This window comes from Narcine bancroftii, chromosome 6 (genome assembly GCF_036971445.1).
Source record: "Narcine bancroftii isolate sNarBan1 chromosome 6, sNarBan1.hap1, whole genome shotgun sequence".
Taxonomy (NCBI): Eukaryota; Metazoa; Chordata; class Chondrichthyes; order Torpediniformes; family Narcinidae; genus Narcine; species Narcine bancroftii.
The window spans coordinates 203,605,995-203,628,564 of NC_091474.1; the positions used below are offsets into that span (position 1 = coordinate 203,605,995).

Below are 22,570 nucleotides of genomic sequence, written 5' to 3' on the forward strand. Positions count from 1 at the left end.
CCTGTAAATATTACAGGACTTCACGTCCAACCTGCAGGGAATCCACATCTTTTCCAAGGTGGACCTGGTCCGGGGTATCATCAGATCCCAGTACACCCAGATGGCATTCCTAAAAGGCTATTATTACACTGTTTGGCCTTTTTGAATTTAGAAAGATGCCTTTTGGACTCCAGAATGCTGTGGAGACTTTCCAACATTTAATGGCCAGAGTGGGACGCAATTTTGACTTTACCTTCATATACCTAGACAACATACTTATCGCTAGCCATAGTCGGCAGGAACATCTGTTCCACCTGTGCAAACTTTTCACTTGAATGAGTTTGGGCTGACCATCATCCCAGTCAATTCGGGTTAGAGACCATCGACTTTCTGTGCCATAGAATTGACAAATATGGAGCAAAGCCGCTACCGGCAAAGATTGAGGTGATCTGGGTATTTGTAAAGCCTACCACAGTTAAAGGCCTCCTGAGGTTCATTGGAATGGTGAACTTGTATCACCGGTTTTTATCATCAGTGGCTCGCATCATACACCCCCTCTTCACCCTAGTGTCAGGCAAGGCAAGGGATGTCACTTGGGACGAAGAATCGTTGGCAGCATTCGAGATCGCCAAGGAAGCACTGGCTAATGCTGCATTGCTGGTCCACCCAGGAACGGATCTCCTGACAGCCCTGATAATGAATGCATCCAGTATGGCAGTAGGAAGGGGTGCTTGAACAGTACATTGATGGGCATTGGAAACGATTGGCTTTCTTTAGCAAGCACCTAGGACTACCAGAACTCGTGTACAGTGCTTTCTGGAAGGTAGGCATTTCACGGTTTTTATGGACCACAAGCTGCTTACATTTGCCTTCACTAAGGTATTAGATCCATTGTTGGCTCATCAACAGAAACATTTATCATATATTTCTGAGTTCACGACACCTATCGAACACATCTCAGGAAAGGCCAATGTAGTGGCAAATGCGCTGACTCACTCGGCCATACAATCTGTGCACCCCATAGCCCAAGAGATAGACTATGTTGCACTCACGAAAACGCAACAGGCAGACAAAAAAAATTCCGCATTACGAATCTGCAGCCTGAAGAAATTCTGGTAGGCCCGGGGGAGCTCAAAATCCTGTTTATCGTATCTACAGGTTGTCCTCTCCCAATCGTTCCGGTGGCCTGGAGGTGGCAGGTATTTGATGCGGTGTACAGTTTGGCACATCCATTGATCAGAATGACTGTCTGGATGGTAGCCAACAGATTTTTGTGGCATGGCCTTCAAAAAAAGGTCAGCAATTGGGTGGAGATATCCACTCATTGCCAGATATCCAAAGTCTAGCAACATAAAAACCCCACTACAGTCTTTTGAGCTGATGTATCGGAGGTTTGACCACATATACATGGACATTGTAGGCCCCCTGCCAGTGTCACGGGGTTCCCGTTTTCTTCTGAATCAGGCCACGTGGTGGCCAAAGGCGGTTCCACTGGCAGGCGTGACTATTGACACCTGCGCTGCCTGGATAGCAAGTTTCGGTCTGCCAGCACACATCATGTCTGACAGGGGTGCCCAATTCACATCAAGCCTGTGGTCATCAATGGCCACCCTGCTTGGAACAAAGTTGCATCACAACTGCATACCACCCCCAATCCAACGGGCTAGTAGAAAGGTTCCACAGGTATTTGAAATCAGGACTTATATTATGTCTGCAGGGACTTAACTGGATTGATAAATTGCCGTGGATACTCTTGGGCATACAAATGGCTTCCAAGGACAATATAGGTGCCATATCGTCAGAGCTGGTCTATGGCACACACCTGATGGTCCCAGGAGAATTTGTATCAGACTTGAGAGGACGGGTAGAGATGCCCACAAAGGTCCAAAGCAAGCTGCGCGAGAAGCTCTGATCTTTAGCGCCCAAATCGACATCTCAACGCGGTCAAGTCAGTTCCTATATACCCCAGAACTTGCAGGACTGCAAGTACGTTTTAGTGCAGAAAGGAGCACACCCCAAGCACCATTCCAGTGTCTGTATTCGAGGTATGAAGACGCAATAGTTTGACGTACATTTTAGACATTGGAAGTAAAGAGAAGCTTTTGCTACTGACCGCCTAAACCTGGCCACCAAGATCTGGACAGATCAGTCGTGATTTAAGCGCCTCGGCAGAGAGGAAGGCCGCCCAAACAAAAAAAATATACAAAGTTTGGGGGTGTGCAGTGGGACTGCTGATTCTGGATGGATGGGTGCATTTGATGACCCACTGACCAGCAAGTGAACTGGCTCCCAAAATGGATGATGTCCTGTGGAAAACACGGGAAATTTTCCTGCATCCAACACAGGTTTTTATCTGGGCTGATAGCATCACTGATGACATCACTTCCTTGTCCATGTGACAATTAGTGTGTACAGCGATTCCATAACGTACACCGCCGTCTATAGTAGCTCAGTATAGAATACTTGGCTACAATATCTTCATTATTGCCACTCTTGAATCCTGAATTCTTTAAAGTATGCTCTGTGCCATTATCTTGAAATCTGTCTTTAATTTTGTGAATGCTATTGATAGTTAATTAAAATGTCATCTTTGATTATTGGTGAGCGTGGTGGAAGGAGCTCACCTGGTACCATAGAGCTCTTTAGAGCATAACCAACCTTTTAAGAGGCCCTGGACTAAGCTGCACTGCAGTGCACTTGGCTACTTCAAGGAGTCAGACCATAGTGGAAGAAAATTCTGGCTTAAGAGCGGGTCCCGGCAATTTCAGTTGGTGCCAGTCTTGCCTTGTGTATGCCCTCTCAATTTATATAAGGCAATTTTGAGGAAAAGTTGCAAAAATATTAATGTTGTGTTCCAAAGTTTAAAAAAATTGTAGTGAATATCTGCAAATTTTTTTGCATTTTTACAAAACTAATGAGAGGTACAAAGCATCAAACACCATCATCTCCTCAAAACTGATCAGCAAACCCTAGTGTATAATTGGATCATGGCTTTCTTCACCTCTTGACTACAATCAGTGAAGATTAGTAAGAACTTCTCCACAATCTCCATCAGTACTGGAGTGCCACAGCGTTTTGTTCTTAGTCCCCTGCTCTGCTCCATTTACACCTACAACTGTGTAGCTTGGTATGACAATAACCAGCTCTGCCAATATGGCACCTATATCGTCCTTGGGATCCATTCGTATGCATAAGAGTATTCACGGCAATTTGTCAACTCGGTTAAGTCCCTGCAGACACAACGTAAGTGCCAATTTCTACTAGCCCTTTGGATTGGGGGCGGTATGCAGTTGTGGTGCAACTTGTTTCCAGGATGGCCATTGCTGACCACAGGCTTGACGTGAATTGGGCACCCCTGTCAGAAGTGATGTGTGCTGGCAGACCGAAACATGCCATCTACCAATTCACTGATGATCCCACTGAAGTGGGTTGTATCAAGGAAGGGGATGAGTCAGCCTACAGGATGGAGATTGATAACTTGGCTGAGTAGTGCACCAACATCCACCTGACACTCAATGTCACCAAAAAATAAGGAGCTGATTGTTGACTTCAGGAAAGGAAAGCCAGAGATACAAATCCAATGATCTTTGGGGGATCAGAGGTGAGAGGGCGAGCAAATTTAAATTCTTGGGAGTCGCTATCTCAGAGGATCTTTCCTGGACCCAACACACAATGGCATCGTGAAGAAATCAGGTCACCACCTCTACTTCCTCAGGAGTTTGTGGAGGTTTAGTGTGACACCAAAAACCTTAACAAATTTCTACAGAGGTGTGGTGGAAAGTGTGCTGACTGGCTGCATCATGGTCTGGTATGGGAACACTAATACCCCTGAGTGTAAAACCCTCCTAAAGGTAGTGGGCAAAACCCTCCCCACTATTGAGTACATCTACAGGGAACACTGCTGTCAGGACAGCAGCAATCATCAAACACCCCACACTACCCAGCACACGCTTTGTTCTCGCTGCTGCCATCAGAAAGAGGTAGAGGTGCCACAAGGATTGCATCACCAGGTTCAGGAACAGCTGCTACCTCTCCACCACAGACTCCTCAACAACAAACTTACACTCATTTAAGAACTCTCACTTTATTGATTTTCTTTTGTTCTCTCTGAATTGCAGTTTGTTTACATTTGTTATTTCTTGTTTACACTGTGTACAGTTTATTTTTTGCACTACCAATTAGTGGTAATTCTGCTGCACCCACAGGAAAAAGGAATCTAAGGATTGTATGTGATGTAATGTATGTACTCTGCCAATAAATCTGAAGGAAAGTAGATTCAATAGTGACATTCAGAGGAATTTTGTATGAATGAATGGGAGAAAGTTGTAGGCCTGTGGAGAAAGAACTAATTGGATGACTCCAAATGCACTAACACAAGGAATTACCTCCTGTTTGTTCAAATAAATGTTATGTTTGCAATATTGCAGGTATCCTTGTGTAAAATTTTATTGTGATTTTGATATCTGAATATGCAGATGAAATGGCTTTTGTATGGTTGAGGAGAGAACCTCAACAGTGTAAATACCTGTTTTCCAAATTTTTCTCATTGCCTGCTTGTTTTCAAATTTGGATCAACTATATATATTGCATTGGATGTAATCTGAGAATTTTACTTCTTTATGAAAAATTCACTTGCACTGCAGTAGTTCTGTTTGTAGTATTTTTTCCATGTGATTTGGGGTGAACAAAAAATCTTCTTGCATTTTTCCATTGGATATTTGCAATCTGTCAGAAAAATAAAATGTGAAGCTAACTAAAACAAGACTTGATATAGTATTATTTCATGGCACAGTTGATAAAGTGATAATCTGTTACCTTTTTACACAGCAATCCCACTTAATTGCTGTGTGAAGCCAGCTTGTGTCGTTCACACTGAACCAAGAAAAGCTGAGACAGTATGCCTTTTAGACAGGAGCTGATGCGAAACACAACATCTCTGATGCTACCTACCGTGGTGGGTAATACATGGGATGAAAATGACTCCTCATCCTATGTTTGTTGCGTTTACACAGGCAAGTGAAGCAGTTAAAAGGGGGCTAATTCCTGTCTTTTAATGGCACAGTGTACAAGGGCCCTGTGTAACTTTTAAAATTTGTTTAAAAAAAATGAGTATGCCAGGTTACCTATCAGCAGCTGTCTTTATTCTTTTAAGCTCCAAACTTCAAATTTCAAAATAATGTTCAACTGCTTAACTTTTTACAAAATTCCTTCCAGCACTTTTAAAAAGTTGACTTTCTGATTGTTTTGTCTTCATCTGTTTATCATCAATCAAGGAGAGAAAATATCTGAGCAACATGTTTGTTGTTTCTCCATCCTTCCCTTCTAAGCCACAGGGCCAGGCTCAGTGCCCAGCTGCGATCTACCAGGGCAAAGCTGCAGTGACTGGGTCTCTGGCACTGAGCTTGGCCCTGTGGCTTAGAAGGAAAGGAGAACAATAGGGGATTCAGTAGTTAAACAGGTTGACAGGAGCTTATATTGACAAGGAGATACCTGGATGGTTTGTTGCTTTCTAGGTGCTAGGGGAAGAGATGTCATGGGTCTGGTCTGTGGCATCCTGAAAAGGGCAGATGTGCAGCTAAAAGTCGTATATATTAGTATTAATGTCATAGGTAGGAAAAGGAATGCGATCCTGAAGAGAGAATACAGGGAGCTAGGGAGGAAGCTAAAAGAGAGGACCTCAAGGGTGACAATCTAAGGATTGCTGACTATGCCATTTGCCAATGAGGCTAAAAAGTATGATGATATGGCAGATAAATGCATAGCTGGAGAATTGGTGCAGGGGACATGGGTTGAGATTTCTGGATCATTGGGATCTCTTCTGGGGAAGGTATAATCTGTACAAAAAGGACAGGTAACACCTGAACCGGAAGGGGACCAATATCCTGGCAGAGAGGTTTGCTGGAGCTGTTTGGGAGGGTTTAAACTAGTTTAGCAGGGGGATGTGAACAGAGAAGAAAGATGGTGGAAAAATTGATGCAATATATTAATATATAGTAAAATTGTGAGGTAGGACAGGCAGTGGGGGGTGGGGGCATAAATGTAGTCCTTTGGAAGGATTGAAAGGTGTTTACTTCAGTGCAAGAAGTATGAGGAAATAAGGAAGATGAACTTGGAGCATAGATCAGTATGTGGAATTATGATGATCTGGCCATTGCAAAGACTTGGGAAATCCTGTCATTGTGTCAGCTGATGTGGATGCTTCAAAAGGGATAGGAATGGAGGTAAAAGAGTGGGAGTGTAGCATTATTAATCAGGGTCAGACTCTGGGTCGGAGGAGACAGTGAGTCTGGTGTTGGGTGAGAGGAGGAGGAGCCAAGAGACAGCATCAGAGGGTGAATATAATAAATAGCTGGACTTACCGGGGCTTGGGCTCAGAAAGGGCAGACTTGGGGTCGGAGGAGACAGTGAGTCAGTGCCTGGTGTCGGGTGAGAAGAGGAGGAGCTAAGAGACAGCATCAGGGTGAATATAATAAATAGCTGGACTTACCGGGGCTTGGGCTCAGAAAGGGCAGACTTGGGGTCGGAGGAGACAGTGAGTCAGTGCCTGGTGTCGGGTGAGAAGAGGAGGAGCTAAGAGACAGCATCAGGGTGAATATAATAAATAGCTGGACTTACCGGGGCTTGGGCTCAGAAAGGTCAGACTCGGGGTCGGAGAAGACAGTGAGTCAGTGCCTGGTGTCGGGTGAGAGGAGGAGGAGCCGGGAGTTAATTGGGGTTAATTGGTAAGGGCTAATAAAAGGAGTAGAAAGGGAGGGAGTGGCCAGCAAGGAGCAGCGCAGTGAGTGAGTGGCCCAGTTGAAGGAGTGGGGTCTGAGGACTTTGGCTCGAGTGACTTCGATGAGAAGGAGCTACTTGTGTGGGAAGGGTATTTATATTAAGAAAGGAGGAAATGGAGTCAGTTGGGGTAGTTAAGTGCTCCAGTTGTGGGATGTGGGAAATCAGAGACACCACAGCTGTTTCTGATGACTACACCTGCAAAAGGTGCATCCAATTGCATATAATGAGTGACCGTGTTAAGGAGCTTGAGCTGCAATTGGATGAACTGAGGATCATAAAGGAAGCAGAGGCAGTGATAGAGAGGAGTTACAGGGAGACAGTCACCCCTAGAAGGCAGGAGTCAGGGAATTGGGTGACTGTGAGGAAAGGAGGGAGAGTGCCAGTGCAGAGTACCCCTGTGGAAGTGCCCCTCAGCAACATGTATTCTGCATTGCATACTGCTGGGGGGAACAGCCTATCAGGAACGAGTCGTAGGGGTCAGGTCTCTGGCACGGGGGCTGCCCCTGAGGTTCAGAAGGGAAGGAGGGATAAGAACAGGATACTTGTAGTTGGGGACTCGTTAGTCAGAGGGACAGATAGAAGGTTTGTGGGACGAGATTGGGGATCCAGGTGGGTCTGTTGCCTCCCTGGTGCCAGGGTCAGTGATATCTCTAATCGAGTACATAGCATTCTGCAAGGGGAAGGAGAACAGCCAGAAGTCGTGGTCCACGTGGGGACCAATGACTTAGCTAGAAGTGGGGATGAGGTCCTGAAACAGGATTATGTGGAATTAGGTAGAAAGTTAAAAAACAGGACCTCCAAGGTAGTAATCTCTGGATTGCTGCCGGTGCCACGCTCTAGTGAGGGTAGAAATAGGAGGATGTGGAGGATGAATGTGTGGCTAAAGAGATGGTGCAGGGGGCAAGGGATAAGGTTTCTGGATCATTGGGATTTCTTCTGGGGAAGTTCAGACCTGTACAAAATGGACGGACTCCACTTGAACTGGAGGGGGACCAATGTGCTGGCAAGCAGATTTGCTAGAGCTGTAGGGGAAGGTTTAAACTAGTTTGGCAGGGGGGTGGGGAACAGAGTGTGAGAGCAGTGTCAAGGGAGCATAGCCACCTAGATAAGAATAAAAACGATAACAAAGGTAGGATGGAGATTAGGGTAGAAGGTAGAAAAGAGAATGTATGTGAGGGTCATTCTCTGAAATGCATATATTTTAATGCAAGAAGCATAGTGAACAAGGTAAATGAGCTTAGAGCATGGACAGATACTTGGGGTCACGATATTGTGGCAATTAGTGAGACCTGGCTACAAGAGGGGCAGGACTGGCAACTTAACGTTTCAGGATACATTTGTTTTAGATGTGATAGATCGGGGATAAAAAATGGGGAGGAGTTGCTCTGCTCGTTAAGGAGGACATTACTGCCATGAGGTGCAAGATGGTCTGGAGGGATCGTCCAGTGAGGCTGTTTGAGTGGAATTGAGGGGTGAAGGAGACATGAGGGTGCTAATAGGGGTGTATTACAGACCACCAAATGGGTCAAGAAAACTAGAGGAACAAATGTGTAGAGAGATAACGTATATGTGTGAGAATCATAACGTAGTGATCATGGGAGATTTGAACTTCCCTCACATTGATTGGGATACCCATACAGTTAGAGGGCTAGATGGGCTAGAGTTCATTAAATGTGTTCAAGATTGTTTTCTGAATCAATTAGTACAAGAACTGACTCGGGACAGTGTAATACTGGATCTCCTGTGAGGGAACAAGCCAGGTCAGGTATCAGACATTAATGTTGGAGATCCAATTGGGTCTAGTGATCATAATTCTGTTAGTTTTAAGGTAGTTTTAGGGAAGAGCACTGAGGGGCCTAAAATTGAGGTTCTGGATTGGAGAAGAGCAAATTTCGAAGGAATAAGAAGGGATTTGCGGAGTATTGAGTGGGACAGGATATTTTCAGGTGAGGGTATAAATGAAAAATGGAGGATATTCAAAAAAGAAATTTTGAGGGTACAGAGTAGTTATGTCCCAGTGAGGATCAAAGGAAAGGCTGGAAATCATAGGGAGGCTTGGTTTTCGAGGAATATTGGAAATTTGGTTAGGAGAAAAAGGGAGGTGTACAAGAGGTATAAAGAACATGGAGCTGATAATTTGAAGGAGGACTACAAGTAGTGTAGAAGGAATCTTAAGAAAGAAATTAGAAAGGCCAAAAAAGGCACAAAGAGGCTTTGGCAGACAGAGTAAAAATAAATCCAAAGGGTTTCTATAAGTACATTAAAAGTAAAAGATTAGTGAGGGATAAAATTGGACCCCTTGTAGATAGTGAGGGTAGGCTGAGTGAGAAGTCAGAGGAAATGAGGGAAATTTTGAATGATTTCTTTGCCTTGGTATTCACTAGGGAAAAAAATATTGAACCAGTTGAGGTAAAGAAAAATAGTGGGGAGGTAATGAAGCATATAAGGATAACTGAGGAGGTAGTGATGGCTGTGTTGAAAAAGATAAAGGTGGATAAATCTCTGGGACCGGAGAAAATATTCCCAAGGACATTCAGGGAGGCTAGTAGACAGATAGTGGGGCCATTAACAGAGATATTTAGGATGTCACTGGCCACGGGGGTAGTGCCAAAGGATTGGAGGGTGGCGCATGTGGTTCCGCTGTTTAAGAAAGGGTCTAAATGTAAACCTGGGAATTATAGGCCCGTGAGTCTGACGTCTGTGGTGGGCAAGTTGATGGAAAGTGTTCTGAGGGATGGTATTTACAAATATTTGGAGGTACAGGGATTGCTAGGGAGTAATCAGCATGGTTTTGTCAGGGGTAGATCATGCTTGACAAACCTGATTGAGTTTTTCAAGCGGGTTACAAAAAAGGTTGATGAAGGAAAAGCTGTGGATGTTGTCTATTTAGACTTTAGTAAAGCTTTTGACAAAGTTGCCCACAGGAAGTTAGGAAAAAAGGTGGAGGCATTAGGTATAAATGAGTCGATAGTGAAATGGATTCAACAATGTTTGGATGGGAGGTGTCAGACAGTAGTGGTAGAAAATTGTTTGTCCAATTGGTGGCCGGTGATTAGTGGAGTTCCTCTTCCTCAGGGATCGGTCCTCAGTCCACTATTGTTTGTTATATATATTAACGATCTGGAAGTAGGGGTGGAGAATTGGATAAGCAAGTTTGTGGATGATACGAAGATTGGTGGTGTTGTGGACAGTGAGGAAGATTACCGTAGATTAAAAGGTGATTTAGGAAGACTGGAGGTGTGGGCTGAGAAATGGCTGATGGAATTTAATACAGATAAGTGTGAGGTGATACATTTTGGAAAGGCAAATCTAAATAGGTCATATGCATTAAATGGTAGGCTATTGAGATGTGCAGAGCAACAAAGGGATTTAGGAGTGATGGTAAATAGTACCCTCAAGGCTGATACTCAGGTAGATGGTGTGGTGAAGAAGGCATTTGGAATGTTGGCCTTCATAAATCGGAGTATTGAATTCAAGGGTAGGGAGGTTATGATGAAATTGTACAAGGCATTGGTGAGGCCAAATTTGGAGTACTGTGTACAGTTTTGGTCACCAAATTATAGGAAAGATATAAGCAAAATAGAGAGAGTGCAGAGAAGGTTCACGAGAATGTTGACAGGATTTCAAGGTTTGAGTTACAGGGAAAGGTTGTGCAGACTGGGGCTTTTTCCTCTGGAGCATAGAAGATTGAGAGGGACTTGATAGAGCTGTTTAAGATTTTAAAAGGGACAGACAGAGTAAATGTGGATAGGCTTTTTCAATTAAGAGTGGGGGAGATTCAAATTAGAGGGCATGGTTTAAGATTGAAGTGGGAAAATTATAAGGGGAATATGAGGGGAAATTTCTTTACGCAAAGGGTGGTAGGGATGTGGAATGAGCTTCCGACAGACGTGGTCGAGGTGGGATCATTGGTTACATTTAAGGAAAGACTGGATAGTTACTTGGATAGGAGAGGACTGGAGGGGTATGGACCGGGTGCTGGTCAGTGGGACTAGGAGGGTGGGGATTTGTTACGGCATGGACTAGTAGGGCCGAACTGGCCTGTTCTGTGTTGTAAGTGGTTATATGGATAGTATCACAGATGCATAAAGGGAGGATGTTGTGGAAGGGTGGTCTATGGAGTCAGTGTGCATGGAAGTCAGATTCAGAAAGTGGGTGATCACCATTAGAGGGTAGCTTATAGTCTTCCAAATACTCCTTGGGACACCAAGGAGAAGGTAAGTGGATAGATTTGGAATGGTACAAAAATAACAGGGTTGTTAAGAGAGACTTAATCTTCCCTAATATTGACTCGTACTGCCTTATTGCAAAAGGAACAGATAGGGCAAAATTTGTCAGATTTGTTCAAGAATGACTTCTGACACAGTGTGTGGACCAGCCAACTAGAGGAGAGGCCACACTGGAGCTCGTACTGGATAATGAACCTGGTCAGATAACATATCTTTTGATGGGGAAGCATTATGGTGACAGTGACCACAACTCCCTGACCTTTAGCATAGCTATGGACAAGGATAGGAGTAGACAAAATGGCAACATGTTTAATTGGGGAAAGGGTAATTAAAATGGGATTAGGCAAGAACTTGGGAGTGTAAATTGGGAACAAAGAGGGTTGGGGGAATCACCGAAATAATGAAGGGCTATTTGTGTTGGGTTCTGAATAGGTTTGTCCTACTGAGACAGGGAAAAGATGGAGGATAAGGAAACTGTGGTTGACAAAAGAGGTGAGACAGCTAGTTAAGAGGAAGAAGGAAGCATGTTTAAGATTTAGGAAGCAAAAGTTAGGAAGGTCTCATGAGAATTATATTGTAGCCATGAAGGAACAAGAAAGAACTTGGGAGAGCGAGAAGGGGGCACGAGAAGGCCTTGGCAAGTAGTTTTATATAAAACTAAGGAGTTCCATGCATATGTGAAGAACTAAAGGATGACTAGAGTGAAAGTTGGGCTACTTCAGGATAAAGAATGGAACCTGTGCCTGGAGGGAGAGGAGGTCGGGGAGGTCTTAAATTAATACTTTGTTTCAGTGCTCAGAATGTGAGTCCATTACTGGAGCATATTGAGCTTTTAAAAAATAAAGGAAGTGCTAGATCTTCTTGAAAACATTCAGATTGATAGTCCACAGGATCAGATGAGTTCAGATTTCAGATTTATTATCAGAGTACATACATGTCATCACATACAACCCTGAGATTTCTTTTCCTGCGGGCCAGGCAGAATTACCACTTACTGGTAGTGCAAAAAAAACTGTACAGAATAGACACATGTAGACTGTCGGTAAGAATAAATGATTTTGTGGGTTCACAGAGAGATGAGTCTGGACACTAGAGTTACAATCACACACAACTTTTATTAACACACGGGAAACAAAGGAGAACTTTAAATGGTACTCGATCACTATTTCACTTATAAGTGACGATATAGACATTCACCTCTGACTTCAGTTGGACTCTGACAAGGGTAAACCTATACTCAATCTGCTCACCCACTACATAGGGACTCTTACACAGACACCTGATTCCCTGTGCCAACAGGGATGCAGCTCTCCGTGAGTACCGACCTTTCGTAGTATTAATGGTTCAGCTTCATTGTAGTGCATACCTTACCCGCAACATTTCCACCGATGTCCACAGTAGCAACCTGGCATGGAACAATGTCTGGGGCTTGGATTACGAGGCAGAGAGAATGTGATGCGCTTTGATGTTGTATACAATGGTAATTTGTGCTTCTAGCCAATAATGATCCTAGGTGATTTTAAATTAGCCAATGGCAAGATGTGCTCTAATGGGTGGCCAGAGTCCAACCTTGATTGACAGGTGATGTGAGTTCTGAATAAGTTTCAGATGGGGAGGACGTGACCGCCCACAGGACACTCATTCGAGACAGGCAGGGAGGCCACATTTCTTCCACACACAACATGGGCAAATAAATGTAAACACCTGCATTACAGAGAGGAGAAAAATACAATAAAGTACAAAAGTAAAAGTCCTTAAATTGAGTTTGTTGATTGAGTTTGTTGTTGCGGATTTAGATGGTGGAGAAGTAGCTGTGCTGTGAACCTGGCAGTGCGAGTCTTTCCTGATGGTAGCAGCGACAACAGAGTGTGTACTGGGTGGTGTGGATCCTTAATGATTGTTGCTGCTCACCCATGGCAGCATTCCCTGTAGGTGTTCTCGATGGTGGGAAGGGGTTTGCCTGAGATGTCCTGGGTTGTGCCCATGACCTTTGGCAGGGGTTTCTGCTTGAGGTATTGGTGCCCCCATACCAGACCGTAATGTAGCTGGTCAGGACACTTTCCACCACACATCTGTTGAAATTTTCCAGGGTTTCTGATATCATACCAAACCTCCACAAACTCCTGAAAAAGTGGAGGCAGTGAAGTGCTTTTTTCACAATACCATTAGTGTGCTTGCTTCAGGAAAGATCCTCTGAAATAGTGACTCTCAAGAACTTAAATTTTCTCATCCTCTCCACCTCTTATCCCCCAAAGATCACTGGATCATTCACATCTAGTTTCCCTTCCGGAAGTCAACAATCAGTTCCTTGGTTTTGGGGACATTGAGTACAAGATTGTTGTTGGTGCACCATTCAACCAAGTTCTCAATCTCCTTCCTGTAAGCTGACTCTTTTTATATGACCAACTACTGTGTTATCAGCAGTGAATTTGTAGGGAGAGGCCACAATGAACCTAGTACTGTACTAGGTCAGGTAACGTATCTCTCCATGGGGGAGCATTTTGGTGACAGTGACCACAACTCCCTAACATTCAGCATAGCTACAGACAAAGATAGGAGTAGACAAAATGGCAAGGTGTTTAATTGAAGAAGGCCCAAGGTTACTACAGGAAGCGAGCGAAGAAACTGCTGGGGCATTGGCATTGATCTTTGTGTCCTCCATGATCACAGGGGAGGTACTGGAGGGTTAAAGAAGAGCAAATGTAGTTCCCTTATTTACAAAAGGTAAGAGGGAGAATCTTGACAATTATAGACCAGTAAGTCTTATATGTCAATGGTGAGCAAACTATTGGAGAAGATTCTTAGGGACAGTATTTATGAGCATTTAGCATAGTCTTCTCAGTGATAGTCAGCGAGGCTTTGTGAGGGGCAGGTCATGCCTCATGAGCCTAATTGAATTTTTGGAGAAAGTGACAAAAGAAATTGATGAAGATAGGGGGTAGATGTGATCTGTATGGATTTTAGCAAGGCTTTTGACAAGGTCTCCCATGGGAGACTCGTTCAGAAAGTCATGAGGCATGGAACCTTGGCTGTGTAGATTCTGAATTGGCTTGCCTGCAAAAAGCAGGAGGTAGTAGTAGATAGAACATATTGTACCTGGAGGTCAGTAACTAGTTGAGTACGCAGGGATCTGTTCTGATATTTCTGTTCCTCATGATTTTTATAAATGACCACGGTGATGAAGTGGAAGGATGGGTCAGTAAGTTTGCAGATGGCATGAAGGTTGGAAGTGTTGTAAATAGCGTAGAAGGTTGTTTTAGGTTACAACAGGATATAGACAGGATGCAAAGATGGGTGGAGAAGTGGTAGATAGTATTCAACATGGATAAGTGTGAAGTAATGTATTTTGGAGGGTCAAACTTTAAGATGAAGCACATGGTTAATGGCAGGATTCTTAACAGTCTGGAATAACAGAGGGTCTAAGTCCATAGATCTCTCAAGGTTACTGATAGGGTGGTTAAGAATGCTTATGGTGTGCTGGCCTTCATCAGTTGGTGGATTGAGTTCAAGTGCCATGAGGTAATGCTGCAGTTCTATGAAACTATGTTTCGACCACACTTGGAATATTGTGTTTAGTTTTGGTCACCTCATTACAGAAAGGACGTGGAAACTTTGGAGAGAACACAGGGGAGATTTCCCAGGATGTTGACTGGATTGGAGAATGTGACTTATGAGCCATTGTTAAAATTGGAGTGAAGGATGAGAGGTAACTAAATAGAGGTCTATGAGATTATTAGAGGCATGAGATAGAGTGGACAGCCAGCATATCTTTCCTGTGGTGACAGTCACAAATACCAGAGATATCTGTTTAGGTAAGGGGAAGAAAGTTCTGGGGACACTTCAAGGTTATTCCCCCCCAGTCATGAGTGCCTTGAATGCATTGCCAGGGCTGGTAGTAGAGGTTGGTACAATAGGAACATTTTAAGGACACTGAGACAGGCCCATGAACGCAATAAAAATGGATGTGAGGTAGGAAAAGTTTATATTGTTGAGTAGGTGTATGTAGGTCAGCACAACATTGTGTGCTGAAGGCTCTCTACTGTGTTGTAATGTTCTATTTCCTTTGAAACTAGTTATTCATGTGGAAACCTCCACTCATGTTCATTTGCATTGAAAGAAACCTGAGTTAACTGGTATTTCACTGGAGCTGTGGTGTGCTTGCCATGGTGTACATAGCATTAGGTACCTGATTCCAGTTTTTCCAACATATCGAAAACAAGTACAGTAAAATATGCCAGAAAGGGATCAGGTGAATCGCGGATGGTTGAGTGGGGGCAGCTTATGTAATTTGAATAATTTAAAAATAAATATGATTTGTCAAATGGGACATATTTTTGCTATCTTCAGTTAAGTTCTTTTTTTAAAGGGACAAATTAGGTCCAGCTGTGGTCCGACTGGTGTGCAGTGACATGGAAGCCCTGATGTGAATGGGGAACACATGCAAGTTTATTTCGGTATTGTATTTCTTGCTCCAAGCAGAAAGCCTGAAGCCAGGTCATCATAAATCTAGGCAAAGGTGGGAGTCAGACTTGGGTGTAACGATTGATGAACAGTTCTGTTCAGACTTTTTTCATGATAGCATGACCTCAGTTATTAATACTCGATACAGGCTGGTGCAGTATAATTTTCTCCACCAGTTGTACTATTTGCTGCAGAAATTAAGCAAGGCTAAGTCAGAAATTTCAGATCAATGTTTTAGGTGCAGCATAGAGACAGGAACCTTAGTGCACTCAATCTGGTCATGCTCCAAGGTGAGGCCCTTTTGAGTAGAACTAAGCCAAGTCCTAGAAAAAGTATCATAGATAAAGAATTTCCATAGGATCCAGAGTTGTTCCTTTTGGGAAACATCATGGGCATAATAAGTCTTATGATGAAGCTATCCAAATTTCAAATCCAATTTGCATTGAATCATTTGGCCGTGACCAGGAAATGGATAGCAGTTACTTGGAAGTCGGACTCTCATCAAGTCATTGTGTGCTAGAATGCGGAAAAGCAGAGCTGTGCTCCCCTGGAGAAAATTACCTATAACTTGAGGAGGAAATATGACACTGTAGCAGCTGCTAACGGCAGCGCTACTGAAATGAAGTACGTGCATACAACACGAGGGCGAACCTGTAACTGACTTTATATGAATTTCTTGCGCTGATTTTAGGGGCAACCCACTTACTGTCTGGGGTGCGCTGGTCTATGGGAGTGATGTCAGCATGTTGCGGAGTCGCTGCCTGCCCAGCGACGTGCATCCGGGAAGAGGTAACATCTCCCAGGCAATATATGTCACCAAACATGGGCTTCCCTTGAGAAGGGAAGGGGGACCCCACTCCATCTTGTAACAACTGATTGTGGCGACAATTTGGCCCAACTAACCACGCAGTCACTCAGCCTGCTATACTACACCACCCCCCAAGACTTGCTGACACCCTTTGAGTATATCACAGTACTGTCTTTAGGTGGGCAGCGTGGAGAGCCAGGACAGACAGGGCTGAGTCCAAATGCTCTGCCTTGAGGCGGTCAGTGGTAAATGTGTCCTGCTGCCCGCCAATATCCAGATTAAAAACAACACCGTCGTGCTGTAACACCTTGAATGGGCCTTCTTAGGGCATTGAAGGGCTGTTCCTTGCTGTCCTCTGTGAATAAAAGCGAAGTTGGTGGACTGTAAATCCGTAGGGATATGGTAGGGTGGAGAGCTATGCCGGGAAGGTGACGGAGGTTTCGGCTTACCATTTGTTCCATCAAGCGTTGGAGGATGTCTAAGGCACTAGGTTGTGGGCCGGGAGGGTTAAAGTGAATGTCCCTTAGGATGGTAAGTGGGGAGCCCTACATTATCTAAGCGGATGACGCTGGCAGGCCTTCTTTTGGAGCCATGTGAATTCCCAACAGCACCCATGGGAGTTTGTCCATCCAATTCGGGCCTTGTAGATGAGCTTTTAGGGCTGCTTTCAGATGGCAGTGAAAACATTTGATAAATCAGTTTGCCCGAGGATAGTAGGCTGTAGTGTGGTGTAACTGGGTGAGGCAGAACTTGGCTTGGTTTGACCAGAGCGAGGACCTAAACTGGGCCCCTTGGTCTGAGGTGATGTGGGTCAGGACGCCAAGGTGTATGGCCCAAGTAGACAAGAAAGCTCTGATGCAAGTCTCTGTGTCACATGTGGGCAGGGCTATCGCTTCCAGCCAACGGGTAAAGCTGTCAAGTATTGTGAATAAATCCTGTATACCTTGGCTCACAGGGAGCGGGCCAATGATGTCCACGTGCACGTGGTCAAACCGGCGTTGCGCCAGGGCGAAATTCTGGAGAAGGTCCTTGGTGTGTCTGGCAGTCCAAGCGAGTCTTAGCTCACCGGGTTACACTGCAGTTGAGGCCATGCCACATGAACTTGTCGACAGCAGATGGACCATGGACCTTATTGAAGGATATGACAGGCCATGAATACTTGGTGTTGCCAGGTTTTGGGTAGGAGGGTCTGGGGAAGCCTGTGGCTATGTCACACAGTAAAGTCGGGCTCCCCAGTGAAGGACAGAAATCGCTAACCTTCAGATTGGTGATGGCAGTCCGGTAGGCCTGGATGGCCAGTTGAGCAACATAGAGTCCTCCTGAGATAGCAGAGATGGCTAGTCTGGACAGAGTGTCAGCCACAACATTGGACTTGCCTGCAACGTGGCACATGTCCATAGTATATTCAGAAATTTAGGAGGGGTGTCGTTGTTGCCTTGCTGACTATGGGTCTGAGATCTTGCTGAGTGCATGAGTCAATATAGGTGACGAAAACCCTTCCTTCTAACATGTACCAGAAATGTTGTATTGCCAGATGTCGGGCCCACAGCTCATGGTCAAACATGCGGTATTTGAGTTCTGGTGTCAGGAGATGTTTGCTGAAGTAGGCCGGGGGGGGGGGGGGGTGTCGCTGTGCTGACCGCTCTGTCCGATGCATCTGTTGTAAGGGCCAGGGTGAGGAAGAATCAGGATGAGCCACAGATGTGGCCTCCGCTAGTGCCACTTTAGTTGCCTGGAACGCTTTCACAATTTTGTGTGACTACTGATGTTGAATTGGGGTTGCATGAGGGTGGCTGCTCCCAGGAGGAAATAATGATAAAAGTTCACTTTCTCTAGGAATTCCTGTAGGCCTTTGACGGTGCTCGACCTGGGGAATTGCTGGATGGCTTCTACCTTATTTGCCAGCGACGTGGCACTCTCACGGGTGATACAGTGTCCAAGGAAGTGAATTGGTTCCAGGCTGAATTGACACTTAGCCGGGTTCACCGTGAGTCTGAACTCCTGCAACCTATCAAAAACCAAGTCAGGTGCTGGCAATGACGATGTCATCCAGATAGAAGATGAAATTGAGGTCCCTGCCGGCTACATCCATGAGACGCTGAAACGTCTGGCTGCGTTCTTTAATCCAAAGGAATTCCAGAGAAATTCAAAGGCCGAAAAGCACAATAATGGCCGTTTTCGGGATGTCGTTAGGATGCACCAGAATCTGATGGTACCCCTTGACGTGATCCACCTTCGAGAAAATTTGGCAAACCTGGAGCTCTGTAGCAAAGTCTTGGACGTGTGGGATGGGGTATCTATCTGGAAATGTAATGTGATTGAATCATCTGTAGTCGCCACATGGGCGCCCACCACTGGAGTTCTTCTGGACCATGTGCAGCGGGGATGCCCATGGGCTATTTGATTGGTGGACAATACCCAAATCCTCCATGGCAGCAAACTCAGTCTTGGCTTGTGGACTTTGTCCTGTGGGAGTTCTGTGCCCATGCGTACACTGGTGGTTCGGTGGTTTCGATTCAATGTGGTATTCCATGCCATGTGCTGGTTTAGCATCATGGAAATTAGGCACTAACAGTGATGGCATACTTGTTGCAGTCTAGAGCTTGGATACCCAATGGCAAAAAGGAATGTTGCCGTAGCATGAGGGGTTATGATTGGAATGTGGTAGCATTGACCAAGCAGCATCTGTTCATGTCTACCAGGAGTTCATGTGCCCGGAGGAAATTGGCTTAGAGTAGAACTTGCCCAACGGACATAATAGTACTCTTCCAACAGAAAACAGTTCCCGTGGCATGAATTGTGACCAGACAGGTGCTGAAGCTTGGAATGGAGGAGCTGTTGGGTGTCTTTAGGGGAAGGCCCTTGAGCTCAAAGTACGTCAGCAGGATGATTTATCTCTGCACCTGTGTTGACTAAGTAATCCCTCCTTGTCCACTGGACCCTTGGGTAGAGCAGACCTTTATGTTTGGCAACTGCCAAGGCCACTATTGGCGGACAGCCTGCTCGTTTCCCGTGTCTGCTTGACTTGGCACTGGGGTACAAGCATGGAGGAATGCATCACCAGGCATTGTGGTCCCATCTGCTATGGTAGAAATAGAAATCACTCTGTTTGAGTGCTCATTGCGTAGTGGTTGGGCCGCGGCTACTGCTGGTGGAACTGACGGAGGAGGAACCCCTGGTACGGGGCTGAGTTGCAGGCGCCGACAACGTAGATCGGTTGTACATAGAGCTCTGCTGCGGGGTGTGGAAAAGTCTGTCTGCTTCCTTGGCTACCAGGTGTGGGCACGGAAGTCCATGTCTGATATTACCAAGGAACCGTGCACCGGTAGTTTGGAGAGGAACAGGGCTTCGAATAGGAAATAGTTTATGTGCCCATTCCCTAAAGTCACCATTTTGTGCATGAGCTCGGAAGGGTTTCTATCACTCAGGCCTTGCATATTCAGGATGCGGACGGTGTTCTCGTGCCAGCTGACTTCCAGGTAATCGAGAAGGAAACACTGGAGTTGTTGGTATTTATACCCCATTGGAGGGTTTTCCACGAAGGAGTTTACTTCGGCTGCAGTAGCAGCATCCAGGGCATTGATGATGTACCAGAACTTGGTGTCCTCCAAGTCAATGCCTCTGACCTGGAACTGTGGTTCGTCAATTGTAACCCGCTGCTGGGATGGTTGGCCCAGAAGAGCGCCAAATGCACACCCACATCGTTGGTCGCAGCTGTTGCAACTATAGCAGTCTTAGTATCCTAAATTCGAGATGGGTTCTAAAGACGTTGGAACCTTTGGGGTCACTACTATAGCAACTGCTAATGGCAGTGGTACTGAAATGAAGTACTTTCATACAATGAGGGTGAACCAATAACTGACTTTATTTGAATCTCTTGCACTGCTTTTAGGGGCTGGCCCACTTCCTGTCTGGGGTGCGCGTTGTGGAGTCACTGCCTGTCCCATTCCTGCAACCAGGAAGTGGCGACATCTCCCAGGCAACGTGCGTCCCCAATGTGGGCTTCTCTTGAGAAGGGAAGGGGGGCCTATACCATCTTGTACCCACTGAGTGAGATGGCGATTTGGCCCAATTAATTAACTGTGTGGTTGCTCAGCCCACTACAACACCTTCGCGCTATCTAGGTGCAAGGATATAGTGCAGTTCCTTGTTCTTTCTCACTCTATTCTCCCCTACCCTCTCCTGGGGGGCGCGAGGGATGGTGGCAATTCATCTTAATCAGGTTGAGTCACAAAATTTAAAGACCTGGAGGCTGGTGGTGGGATCCCGACGAATCCTACAATTTCCAATTTAACTCTTGAGTTTGTTTTTACTTTCTCGTAAGAATTTTTTTGTGTAACTTTTGTTTGACTTTTTGGTCCTTTTGTGCCCGTAATTGTTCAGGAAGTTAAAGAAATACTGTAAAATGCTACAGGAATAAGGAATGAGGGCAAATTTATTGTTGTTGTTGTTTTTCTTTTTATGGTAATTGTCGATTTAATTCTGTCTTTGGATGTATAACTTGTGATATGGTAGAGAGGAACGAGGTGGGGGAATTGAACGTGACAGTGAAGCTTGTATATAATTGGAAAACGTGATTTTTAAAAATTATTCTGGATTATTATGGATCGTTGACACTGAGTTTGAAAAATTAGAAATAAAATATTCAAAAAAAGAAGTACAGTAAATTCCACAGTATCTGGCTCCTATGGGGATTGGTAGATGCCGGATAAACACATTTTCTTCTTTCTTGAGACTCATTCTTACAATGCATAATTAATAAATGCAAGACTAAATGGTGTAAATGACAAAATTACAATACTGTACTTGCACTAAACAAACTGTACTTGCATGAATATATAAATCTTAAAGATTTTACTTTATTTTCAGTCACATTCTTTGAAAACATTTAGCCATTGCTGGATCTCCGTGGAGCCATGCAAAAGATGAACAATGACATTATAGATAATTAACTCCTCCCCCAAGTTTATAGTCAAGGCCTTACTAATATATACTTAATTAAATACTACTAAAGATAAAGACTCTTGCTAAGCAGGGAGTTAGACTTACTAAGCAGACAGTCATTAGTGAGCGGCATCAATTAGCTCTTTATCATGGGCTTTTTTATTCAAACACAACTTCATTTAAACAGTTGCTATGAGCAAAGTACACCAAGGCTAAATATTTTCTCCCATCTTCACCAAAGGTTCATGTTAATTTAAATTTGTATTTATTCTTATTTATTTCCATTAAAAAAAATTTCCTTGATTTTTTTTTTGCTGGTTGCTTGAGGTTGTCGATTGCTTGAATTCTGTCTAACGGGGATTTTACTGTATCTCTTAGCTATTGAAATTAAGAATTGAGCCAGTAACAAGGTTTAATCTGGAAGGTGTGCATGGAGACAGACCTATTACTATTTTATGTATACTATTGAGCCAGTAATCCATAGATCTGGACTGTTGGTCCAGAAAAAAAAGAATTTGAACTCTCAATGATTGCTGAAAATGTTTAAATGTTAATAATTACACGGCTGCAATAACAAGCTGAGTCTGAAGCAGGAGGAAAGTTAATAAAACCTGTGTTCATTTACTTGCTTTGTGTCCTCACTTCAGACCTATTGATGTGATTGAATCTTCAGTGGAATGCCTATATGCTAACTTTTGGGGGCAATTATGGTTGGAGAATAAATCCTGCCCTTGCACCAGTGGTAGAATTTTTTTTAAAAAGAAACAGTGCAGATTTCCTGTTTTTTATTTCATTTGTATATATATCCAGAATTAAATGCAGATTATAATTTCAGAAGGCATACATTTGCTGTAACATTCAATAGCCTTTTTAGTTTCATAATGTGGGAATTTCAAATAAAATGCTCTTTTATTTGTCATTTAACAATGATTTGTTTGCAATAATTATGCTAACATAGAATGGGCTAATTTTTAGAAGTGTGTTTACATGGTCCAGGCAAAGAGTTTATTTTAATAATCATAATTTATATTGATTGCTTATTGTTCTCTTTTGCTTAAGTGAAATGGACATTTCAGAATTGCAAGATGGTCAGGATGAAGCTTTTCATATGAGGGAAAAGATTCCTCATAGAAGATTGCTACCGACGTTAGATGTGAATAGAGATGAAGAAAAACAGAAGCAGGGAGAGGAAGAGAGTTGGCAAAGAACAAAAAGAAAGAAGAACAAGAAAACCAAAGGTACAAAAGTTGTGCATGTATAATTTAATTTGTATTAGGATTTTAAAACTTAATATATTGAAGAATAATTTTTGAAGTATTTGTACATTTAAAGATTTTGTTATTCATGGAAAAATGTATCAAAACAATATTTT

At 44.0% G+C, this 22,570-nt stretch overlaps 1 protein-coding gene across 10 annotated transcripts in view; it reads left to right on the forward strand.

Annotated features, from left to right (window-relative positions):
- The window catches only part of ahi1 (Abelson helper integration site 1), a 343,535-nt gene that overhangs the window by 31,473 nt on the left and 289,492 nt on the right, over positions 1-22,570 (forward strand). For all 10 annotated transcript variants that reach the window (XR_011340684.1, XM_069887253.1, XM_069887251.1 and 7 more), the window contains exon 4: positions 22,258-22,436. Coding sequence is in view for 9 of the 10 variants with exons in the window: in XM_069887253.1 (XP_069743354.1) it covers positions 22,258-22,436 (179 nt within the window). In the remaining variant the exon portion in view is untranslated. The remainder of the gene's footprint in view (positions 1-22,257; positions 22,437-22,570) is intronic.